Source organism: Leptinotarsa decemlineata, unplaced genomic scaffold (assembly GCF_025532065.1).
Source record: "Leptinotarsa decemlineata unplaced genomic scaffold, Ldec_3_MD MMD2_tig00026307_RagTag_RagTag, whole genome shotgun sequence".
Taxonomy (NCBI): Eukaryota; Metazoa; Arthropoda; class Insecta; order Coleoptera; family Chrysomelidae; genus Leptinotarsa; species Leptinotarsa decemlineata.
Genome location: NW_027412681.1, coordinates 1,207,421 through 1,219,658, shown reverse-complemented (window position 1 = coordinate 1,219,658; position 12,238 = coordinate 1,207,421). Strand labels below are relative to the sequence as shown.

The 12,238-nt window shown below is 33.6% G+C and overlaps 1 protein-coding gene across 1 annotated transcript; it reads left to right on the top strand.

Moving 5' to 3' along the window:
• The first annotated feature begins 1,254 nt into the window (after nucleotides 1–1,254).
• On the top strand, nucleotides 1,255–12,208 carry LOC111508726 (maspardin). The gene is made up of 5 exons (XM_074181340.1): nucleotides 1,255–1,599; nucleotides 1,779–2,019; nucleotides 4,920–5,149; nucleotides 10,274–10,522; nucleotides 11,947–12,208. The coding sequence occupies exons 1-5, from the start codon at nucleotides 1,501–1,503 to the stop codon at nucleotides 12,013–12,015; spliced, it is 888 nt and encodes a 295-aa protein (XP_074037441.1). The 5' UTR covers nucleotides 1,255–1,500; the 3' UTR covers nucleotides 12,016–12,208.
• Nucleotides 12,209–12,238: the final 30 nt, after the last annotated feature.

Sequence of the window (12,238 nt, the reverse complement as noted above, 5' to 3'; positions counted from 1 at the left end):
TGAACAGAATTTACACTAAAATGGTTTTTTGTCGGTATTACAGCAGATTTACAGCAGAATATACGCTGAAACGGTTTTTTGCCAGTACGAATGTTTTCATGTCTATTCAAATGGCCATATTGACTGAATGATTTAGAGCAGATTTCACACTGAAATGGTTTTTTCGCCAGTATGAATTTTTTCGTGCAGTTTCAAGCTACATTTTGTAGTGAATGATTCAGAGCAGACTTCACACTGAATTTTTTTCGGCAGTATGAATAGTTTCATGCAATTTCAAGTGACACCTTTTGACGAATGATTTCAGGCAGATTTTACAGTAAAATGGTCTTCTACTAGTATGAATTTCTCCATGACTTGTCAAATGATCATTTTGAAAGAATGATTCAGAACACTGAAATGGCTTTGAGTCAATATGCTTTTTTGAAATACTACTTTCAATAGATGACAGTGAGCGTTCCTCAGTATGATTGTTATTTTCAAGCAATTTTGCATCGCTTCTTTCGTTCACATTTTTTGAGCAACTTTTGTTTTATTCATGAACTCTATATTTTCTCCAAAAGTCGAATAGTTTTTAGAATTGAATTCAACAATATATGTGGCGTCGATGTCGATGCCGATGTTGGTCGGTAGCCAAGCCGTTCGGCGTGGATGCTTTGTTCACTCACTCGAATTGACTGCCGTGTTGGTCGGTGGTTCAAGCCCTAGTCTGAACGATCGATCTTCACTTGCTACCGTCCAACCCGTGTTAGGAATCACACGTTAAAAGGTAAGACTTCGTTAATCCTTAGCTCGCACAAGTTTCGACTTTTGAGGGTTGTTGTTCGTAGGGGTGCGACAGCTGGTTAACGGAAAACCAGATTTTAAACAGATTTTTTTTTAAACAGATGAGATATTTTAACCTCCTTTTCGGTCACAATGACTGTTTCTTCCTGGGTTTCAGGAAGAAAGGTTCATTTTGTAAAGAAATGCCCAGTCTGCCTTTGAAAGTAATGTGCACTTTGTTGGTCTGTTATTTCAATTATTCTGTGGCAGTCTTTCACTAATTCTGAAAGAATCTAGTAAAGACAGAATATTGAAAAAATTACGTAATTATAAACATTGACTCCGGCCATTAAAAAAAGGTGACGAGATTCACGTCCTGGCATTTACGTCACTCATTTATGTAGCGTCAGATACGTCACGCTATTTAACGTGATCATTTTGGGATTTGATTTATCACATGATGCTGTGACGCAGAGGCCAAGACGTTGTGCGATCCGCAAGTATAAATCGGAAAAAGTGTAAAAGTGAGATAACCCAGTCCATATATACATGTCTATGGTTGGAACGCCAAGGATCAGAAATAAGTTCTGTTGCATTTGGCTTCATGCGCCTAAAAGCAAGCAAAGGCAAAAAATATTGAGAGAGAGAGATAGACAAGTCCTGTTCCATGGTTATGTTTACAAAAATTCAAAGTTTTTTTTATTTGTAGAAATGAGTTTTTAAAATAGTTCCACAGTTATGAGTTGTACTAGTAATTTAAGCCAATCACCAGAATACCGCAGTTTTCGTAGTAGTGTACCGTTAAAAGTTATAATTGTGGACAAAGACAACACAAAGGTAAAAAAATGATTCTTTGTTTTTATGATTAAGAACCCGTCGAACAGTATTGTATTTCATATTTGTTTCGTAAATATCTTCCGATGTACCCATTGAATACTTCATAGAACTGTGTATTTTGATGGGTCCCAATTAAAACCTATTTGGAATCGAGGAAGCCCTTTCATTTTTCATTTTAGGAATGGAAACTCTACGATTGTGGCCCCAAAACAGTGCGTTGCCCTCTGTTTTGTCTGCCCCCTGCTTCGGGAACGGCTGATATTTTTTTCAAGCAAGCACTTGCTCTATCTGCGAAAGGTATAAGGGTGATATCTGCCGAACCTCCTGCTTATTGGAACATACGGGACTTCTGTGAGGGATTCAGGAAGTTGCTGGATCATTTAGGGTTGGACAGGATCCATATATTTGGTCCTTCTCTAGGTGAGTTACTGCTTTTAGCTATTTATCATAACCTAGTATGGTCCAAACACTTTGAAACATCATGAGAAAATAGGTTCTGGAGTTCGCTATTGAATTTGGCATCGTCTTCCTCTGAGCTATAAAAATTGTTTATATTTTTTCTCAAAGTTCAATCGCCTAAAAAACTTTCTTGACATTCAGCATTTGAAAACATTGTACTTTTGCACTTGTACAATCACAACTATCCTATGGTATAATAGGTTTGGAAGAGTGAATGATTGTTATTTTAGGAATCTAAATGTCATACAGAAATAGATACAGAAAATTATATTTAATAGAAAAAAACTCTTCCAACTGAGGCCTTATTTAAAGAAGCAAGTGTATGTGACATTTGACAACTTTTTTGTATGAGCATACTGAGTAATGTTAAAAAAGGAAACATCAAAATAGAACCAATCATTCACTCCTACAATACTCTTTAAATGCGCCACGATGTGACAAAACTATAGGACAAAGAAACGCAACGTATCTGGGACCACGCTTATACCAAATATTACCAGGAAGAAATAAAAAATATCAACAGTTCTTCTATGTACATACAAATAGAAACATTTTATTGTTAAAATGCCTAAACAATGTATGAAAACACAAAAATATATGAACAGCTTGTCAAATGTAGGAAGAGCTTTCTAAATTCCGTTATGGTCCAGCCCATTAGATGTGCGTTCATTAGAAGACGATGGGAGTGAGTGAGAGATAATTATCAAGTCTTTTTCTAGTTTTGACAAGCTGTATTAAAAATATAATTGAATTTTTGCAAACTTTAATAGGGCCTCTCGATAAGAAAATCTTTAGTTGACGTCAGTACAGTTTGCTACGCATGTCAGGTAGTTAGGAAGATGATTATACATCTTGATACCATTATAAAATACATCATTTTTAGTTAAAGTAAAGTTACGTATGGGAAGACTCAAATTTAGGGTCTGACGGGTGGTATAGACAATTGAGGAAAGTTCTGTTTTATGTTTATGCATCCAACAAACTGTTTCTAAAATAAATAGAGTATACAGTGATAAAATTTTGTTTTGTATTGTGGAAAAACAGTTCTTGGCTTTTGCATCACGATTATGCACCGGCTCACTCATTACGTGTTCGTAATCATGCCACAGTCACCATATTGACCAGACTTGGCCCCCCTGCGACTTTTTCTTTTGAGGATTGTAGAAAACGTCAGCACAAGTGTATTATATCTCAGGGGGACTACTTTGAGATGGACAAAATAGAAATTTATGAATGAATAAATATTTTTTGAGAACATTGAAATTCATCTTATTTTGATCAGGCCTCCTATTTTCAATTTAGATTATAAGGAACCAACTAATGATTTATACAGACAAAAAGTATATCAGACATATCAATGAACTTTGCATCTTTGTTTGTCTGGCAAAAAACAAATTGAAACATTCAAATTTGATTTTCGAAATAATTGGTGATCAACTTTACTATTCAAAAAAGGCATTCAAAAAATCCAAGGGTTTTGAATATTAGATCAAATATTGGTAAAATGTCGATTTATTGTAATGGTTTCAAATTATATAATCATTTACCAAATTCTTTGAGGAATGTCAGCAAAATAAAAAAATATCTTCTATTATAAAACATCATATTGTTATATTTTTTTTGTATATTTCATACATGTTCATTTGAGCGAATTCGTTAATCGTTTTTTTTTCTATATTGCCCTTTTTTCCCCTAGTATAAACATTGTACGTGTCTTGGAAACGATTTATTTATCACAGTATCCTTATTCCTTGGAATACCTTACCAAGTAATCTGAAAACGATGCGATGGTCAAGAATATTTATAACATTTATTATTATTATTATTACGTAGAATATTTTCATTGTGAAGAACCTTGTAATTTGTTAAAAACATGCAACGAATGATCAGTTATTTTTAAAATGCATATGTAGATAAAAGCTTGGTATCTTTTATAAGTCATATTTCTCAGTTCTATTAACTGCTTTTGTAGATAAATACAATTAATTTTTGACGATAAAGATAATAATTACAGCATAGAAATAGTTATCAAGGAAAGAAAATATCGTGCTCATTATTGGAAAAATAAATTGAAGTCGATCCAAGCTAAGGGGTTGAAATGGTTTTTCAGAAGTTCCATTGGAACTAGAACTACCATCTAAAAGAGTATTTAGGTAATGAAAAGATCGATAAGTTTTATGTGCACCAGTTTTTTCACACAACCTAAAACTTTTCCACAAAAATCTGAATTCTTTTAAATCAAAATATTCAATTTTACATTATATTTTGATTTCGAACCTAAAAAAAAAGCCTTATGTTCAACCAAAAACATGCTGCATGTACTGACAACAGTTTTTTCAATATTGTCATTCTTTTTTTTAATCAAAACTACTTTCAAAAGGAAAAAAATATTATTATTAGAGTGGAGTAGACCAACTCACAGTACATAAAAAAAAATGCAATGAAAATGAAAGGATCTGCCGTAAAAATCCAGTGGAGAGAAATTAGTAGAAGACTAACTGAGTTATCTGAGCTGAACAAAGTATATAAAAACGGTTTATATCAGAGGGAATATCAAGAACTTAAAACGATATATCAGGCTAAATTGTCTCCATACTGCCATTGAAACGTTCCTCTGATGAAATTCCATCTAATAGAACATTCTGCCACCGATGATAATGGTACGTCTCAAACCAAAGTAATGCAGATCCTCTAAATCCGTAAACTTCTAGCTTGCGAAGAAGTAGTAATCTCACATTAAAGTGTGTTATTTGAATAAATTTCAATATTACTATTTTTTTGCTGTTCCAACAGGCTTCATCGCTAATCTAATAGCTGCGACTCATTTCTTACCCACCTAGCATATAGTGTTTCTTTTTCAGGGGGTTATCTAGCTCAGAAGTTTGCCGAATACACTTCAAATTGTCCCAGAGTATCCTCTTTGATATTATGCAATACATTTGTCGACACTTCCATATTCAACAGTCACGAGTCTGCCTCAATTTTCTGGATTCTTCCATCTCTGGTGCTGAAGAGGATGCTCATGGGGAATTTCGGTTCGGAGAAGGTTGATCTCCAAATGGTGGATGCTATAGATTTTATGGTCGAAAGGGTGAGTGTCGATTCTGTCGAAAGAAATTGCATTTGGAGTACTGAAATTATTCGTTGGCATTCTTTTTATTTTTCATTTCAATGTCTTGAATATTTATTGTTGCGCTTCAATTTACTTTCCATTTACATTTCTATTTTTTTTTTTCGATTATGTTCTTTATTATTGTTATCAATGTTATTATTATTATTAGTCAAATTCTCAAACTTGCTCCATTTAAAACCAGTTTCCTTACAAAGAAATGTCTTATATGAATATGTTTGGTATGTCTGTGATATTCCGCGTTACTGGATTACATTCCATATCCAAAAATTCTTCATACAGCTGTTTCAACCAAATTAGTTTACGGGAAGCTTCATTTGCAGCTACTATCTCAGCTTCCGTTGAGGAAATAGCTACTGAGGTTTGTCGTTGACTGAGCCAAGATGTCACACCGCCAGCATACATACAAATAACACCTGTTGTTGAACGTCCTGTTGTTTCATCTCCGCCATGGTCAGTATCACTTAAACTTCTCAGGCCATCCACATTGGTTGCTTTATACGTTATACCGTAATCTGTTGTTCCTTTGAGGTATCGAAGTATTCGTTTCAGTTGGGTACAATGGGGAATGTTCCTCCTGACGAAAATCAAGTAGTTTTCATAAAAGAGCTCTGAAACAACGCATTTTAAACTTATCATTTCAACCTTTTTCTTTAAAAAAATATTTAAATACTTAAAAATGAGGAATGAAATAATGCGCTCAACATTTAAAGGGATTCGTTTCTATTTCACCATTTGGCAACATCGGTTATAGCTAATAAAGGACAATGCATCTGTTACCTGTTTGAGACAAACAAAGATGGCATATTTCAGAGGCGTGCTGTTCTGTTTACTTATATTCCGAGTTCAGAGACATTCTGTGACATGACATTTTGTGCACTTAACCTATCTTCCTCTATATAAATAAATAACAAAACAACTGTTGTTTATGCGGCTTGTGGAGGTGGTATTGAACTATAATTTATATTTTGCCTTAATTGTTGATTTATAAAGATAATTTTCCTTTCTTAAAGTAGACTAGCTACGTATAAATTATTTGAACTCGATATAGGCGCTGTTGCCAATATGTGAATTAGAAACAAATCCCTTTAAAAATTAAAACCCAACATTTGAAACAACAATTTGAATACTTTTCTAAGTGAATTTGAAAAACTCATGAATCAAACTCAACTTTATTTTGTTCAAACTTGCTGTAACAACCCAAAATGAGGAACATTCCCCATTATAATTGCTGGGATCTTCTAACGACCTGGAAACAACACTGTCTGGTCTTGTACCTGTCATTAGATACATAACATCACCAACCGCCTCTCTGTATGGAAAAGTTTTCTCAACAGATGAAAGATACTGCCTTACACTGACGATGGCCAAGCAGCTCGAAACCGGTCTGCAAGTGTGTTACAATAATTAAAATAATTTCAGAGAAGAGTGCTGCATGGACACCTGTCGGATATAATCCAACGCCCTTCGTGGTATTAGCCAGGGGAATAGTTGTTTTCTGATAGGTGTCGGTCCATTAATCTACACTGTAGTTAATTTGAAATTGGTCTGAACAAATTGTTTTTTTAGATAATTTGATTTACAGCCAGCCTTCAAGTATATCTACTCAGTTTGTGAAAAAAATATTATTACTGTTGATCATGAATTCACAGCCCTGTAAGTGGGTGAATCCTGTTGCGTAATGAAGCATTCATTATTATTGTTATTATATTTTTGTGAAAATTAATAGAGCATACTCCTGAAACCATGAAAAACTACTGGGATGTAAAATTGTGGCAATAATTGATATGAAGTAAACAAGAAGTTATCTAAAACAACTCAAGCTCATAAGGTCAAACGTACACAAGTTGAAATGCAAAACATGCTTATCAATCATGTGTTGTGATTATAACCAACTCACTAAAGAGATATTGAGACGAACAAAAGAGGATGTTTTGCAGCGTAGTTTATAAATGTAACTATAAAAACTTGGCTAATCAAAATGTCAATAAAAACAGCAAATGAGATACACAAGATAATTGAGATTGTATTGGGTTGAAAATTATGAAAAAGTTAATGAAGAACTGCGGACTGTGTGTGAGAGATATCATCGAAATTTTATATTCGTTTGAAAGATAGATAGATAGACATTTACTTCATTGTCCAAGAAAATACAATCTTATTGATAAAGCTTGTTTAAAAATCTGGTATATACGAGTATAGCACTTCAAAGAATAAAAGAAAAGAAACAATTCAAAGGCACAAATACCCAGAAACACAATTTGAGCAGAACTTAGTTCACATATCTAATAGATAAAATATAACAATATAAAATAAAATTTACAAAGTTTGTAGACAAAATAGTTTGTTTAAAAAAATCCCTTTCAAAAAATGTAAATGTTACAGATTATATATTTTGTTTATTTGTTTATCATTCAGTATATATTTTTTATTCCATTTGCTTAGCTATGAATGAGTGTTGGAAATGCAATGAGGGCAGTGCAAAGGTGTAATTACAATAAGCCTGAGTTACTTCTAAACGTTATATTGAACATATCAATAATTTATATATATATTATGATGAACTTGTATCTGACAGTCATTCATATACATACAAAAATGTCAAAATAATAACTAAAAATAAATTATTGATGTACAATACAGGGTGTGTTGCATTTTCAATTACCAACAATGAGATATGTTTATAAAAAAGTTGTAGTTGTTGATTGTCAAAAAAGGTCAATAGACGTCAAAAAGTATAATTTGGTATTTTCTTGAAAAATAAAGTTTCTAAGGAAATTACATGGTAACAAAGGATCTAAAAATGAAGTAGACAACTACAGACCGTAAGCAAAAATAATTGATTATAGCTACTATATGAGATTGAGTAAATTCACTGAACATCACAAACTTATTCCTGCACTGCTTTAGGCAGAAAAAAATCAACATCTGCGATAAATGAACTCTGTGATCACATATATATGAACCTAAATGAGAAGCAATTCCCAGTCTGCTTATATTTTGATCTTACCGGAGATTTCGACACCATTAATCATGAATTACTTCTTCAAAAACATTACCGAATGGGGATTAGTGGGGTAGCCAATGACTGGGTTGCCTCATATCTAAAAAACAGGATGCAAGTAGTAGTTATTGATTCGATAAAATCAGAACCTGCCCTACTTACAATGGGAGTCCCACAAGGATCAACACTGGCCCCGCTATTTTTCATAATCTTTATGAGTGATATAGTACTTGCATCTTTGTTACCAAATAAAACTATAACATATGTAGATGATACAAGCCAAATAGTAGCAAAAAACAACCTTTTACCTCAAAAAATGAATAGCTTATGTTTTGTAATGAGATAGTTGCGGGGAACTGTTTCATTGCAGGTACTCAAACTGACGTATTTTGGACTCATACAGTCTGTAATGTCTTATGGGCTGACCTTTTGGGGAAATCCCGCCCATATGACAAAAAAGGATAATAAGATGTATGGCAGGCACTATCAACATTGCCTTCACTGTATGTCTTCATCATAACAATGATTATCAAGAAATATGAATCAAGCTACATTAAAATCAACATGATACATTAACATTACACTTGGAATGGTAATGAATTGCGATTACCCTACTCTCGACTGGCTCTTGGTCAGGGATCCTCAAGTTATCAGGGTATCATCTGCTATAATAGAGCACTTTAGCTATTTGGAAACATATGTAGTTTCACTGAATTCCAAAGTGCTTTACTTGACTACCTTACAAAAGATGCATTTTATTCTACTGAAGAATTTGTACAACTCTAGGTATTATTGTATAATTACTTTACAGTTTTAACAAATTTAAGCTAATCACCGTTCTTGCATCTTATTCATATGTCTACTTAACTGCTAACATGGAATACCATACCATGGAACACCATAAATTATGGAATACTGATATGGGGTGCTTCCTCACATGCAAGTGAAGTATTCATTATCCAAAAAAAGATGAGAGATTTAGAAAAAGTTGATTCCAGAACCCATGCTAAACCAATCTTCATAAAATGGGTCATACTTACATTACCTTCCATGTATATTCTAGAAGCAGTTTTGTTTGTACATAAAAATAAATATAATAGTGGCTCCAGCATTCACAATTATGATACAAAACACAAAGTTATCATCAGGCTACCGAAGATGCGTTATCAAAATACAGTCAAACAAACGGAGTTTCTTCCCATAAAAATATATAACACTTTGCCTAGTGAGTGGAAAGACCTTCATATCAAAGAATAAAAATTTCACTTGTCACCCAAGGCTTCTATGAGATTGATGAGGGATTCAATTGTCGGTGTACCTAATATATGTACCTATATGTGTGTATATATGTGTATTTATAGTGTGAGTCACAACTATTGTGAGATTTTTTTATGTACTCTATGTATATTTTTTATATTTTCAGTATGACGTACCTAAACAAACTTTGTTATTGCAGATATTTTCTAATGTAACAGAAATTGTAATTTGAGCTCAATAAAATTTCTTTCTTTCTTAACATGTATATAGACATTGTAATTATAGATAAGCGCAGTCGCTTTATGTTCTATTTTGACTAGTCTGATAAAATTTTATATCTGTATGTGCTACATGTATGAAATTTTTAATGATGAATACATTTCTATTCTACTCACACTAGCAATGTATATTATTTTATAGTGTACAGTTATACCTGACTAAGTAGCGATAGCTAAAATGTGTAATTTTGTTTTTTCAATTATTTTAACCAAGCTTTTTCAATGAGATATGACTTCTCAGACAATAAAGCATATTTTGGCTTTGACTGATTACAAGTTCTGAAATGTCATATTGTAATCAGGTATCACGATTGAATGAAGAATTACTCGCAAACATGTGATTGAAGAAGGATTAAAGAGATTCCAAAGGCTCTCCTGAAGTAAAGAGAGATTTCTTTAACTGATCAGCCGTGATCAGACTCCCTCTCTTCTATTGTCTAATGATGCGGTTTAGTGATTACAAGCTATAGCCTAAAAAGCTCTATCAGAATAGTCATACAACGTGATAGACTTATCCACATATTCATTGTCAGAATTTCCTTTCAGCTGGAAAGTATCCCACAGACTGATCTTGCAAGCAGACTCACACTAAACTGCCACAGAGGGTACGTTCAAGCTCACAAACTTGTCGCTCTTCCAGTCACCATAATAGACGTTTTTGACGAATGCGCTCTCTCTGGAAATGTGCGGGAGGAGCTTTGCAAGTGTTACCCCAATGCCAAACTTGCCCACCTCAAATCGGGAGGGAATTTTCCTTATCTCAGTCGATACGGAGAGGTCAACTTACATTTGCAGGTACGAACAATGATTTTGCCGATTAGTGGCTGTATACAGTTTGGTAAATAGATCTTAACGTATGCGTCATCAATCCGTGCATCCAAAATAAGTCGACAAAGTAATGGAAATTTCAAATAATTTCGGATTTTGAGTCAGCTAGGAGTCGCACGTTTGAAAGTAAGACCTCTTTAATCCTTGGCTCGCACACATTTCGGCTTTTGAGTGGTGTCGTTCGGGAAGGCGGCAGCTAGTTATCGGAAAACGGATTTTGAACAGAATTTTTTTGAAACCAGAACAAAAAGGTGGTCACTCCAAGACTGCAGGTCTCGGTCATCTCCTAAAGATGCTAACTTGGTTAGCAAAACGTGTGTCGAGAGACAGTATCTTTGTTCTGGTGGGGGAAGTTTTTTCACTGATATAATGATAAGATAATAATAATAATATTCATTCAAACCCTTTGTAGAACCTAATTTGATTATTTGAATTTTAATCGTCCAATGGTATAACCCATTCTGTATGTAAGAAAATCTCATCTTACAGGAGAAAATTGTTGAGAAAAAAACATCAAATTGAGAAAAAGATATGATTATTGAAATTCCCTTTTAAGATTTGTTTAAATTAGGACAATCGAATTTGAGTATATAGATGTATGCCCTGTTAAATTCAATTATTTGCAAGTAAAACTAGTTAGTGATTTGTTGACATATACTGCAAATTGGTCCCTAAGGAGGTAGGCTTTCAACCTTGGCTTGAGAACCGATATACTACTGAAATCTTTTATCGAGGTGTCCAATTTGTTGAATATTTTAGGTCCAAAGTACAGGCGACTTTTTTAATGTTGAGCAGTTCAATGGGGAACTACTGAAAGGTCTTGTGATCTAGTGGAATAGCCATGATTTTTCCTGTTTAATATAAACTTAGCGATATCATTGAAGACTTGTTCTCCGTGTTCTGTCGTTTGATCTTCACAAGGATTATTTCCACAACGTTTCGGCCAAGTCTCATTTGCCATCTTCTGGTGATTCTGGAGTTTAAAACTAGTCTAGTTCTAAACTACAGACATACTGTGTTAAATTATCCCTGATCAATCAAAATAGGTAACTATCGGATTATTTCATTAGGAGATAAGATTTGTTTATGTTGCCATTGAAATTACGTTTTACTAGAGTCAAATTTTTTCTACAAAAACTGTTTCTTCTCATATCAACACTCTGCAGTATAGTTTATGCAACAATTACAAATGAAAAATGCCATCAAACAGATTTAGCTATCTCTTCGATGTACTCAATGCAAGCTATGATCCAAACAAAAGTTCTATTCGTCTTTCACTATATGAAAACATTATTTTATCACACCAGGTATTGATGACGCATGTATAACGATCTGTTTTCCTAAGTGAGAGGTAATTCTTTGTTTTGTTTCTGAATAATTATTTTTTATAGATTCACCTTCGGCAATTCGATGACTCTCCATTTGCTGCATCTGAGAGACCTTTAATCAATAGGTCCTAATTCCTGGCGCAAGTGCCGCTAAATTGTGATAGCTTCTATATCCTTGAACTCTATAGTAGATTTTATACTATGTTAAATGTAAGTGACAAATACTAATTATTGTAAGTTGTTTTTCCACATATCCCATCAATCCTTAACCTTGACCATTTATACTATTTTAAATGTAAGTGATAAATACAAGTATTGTACGTTGTTTTCCACACATCCCATCAATCCTTATCCT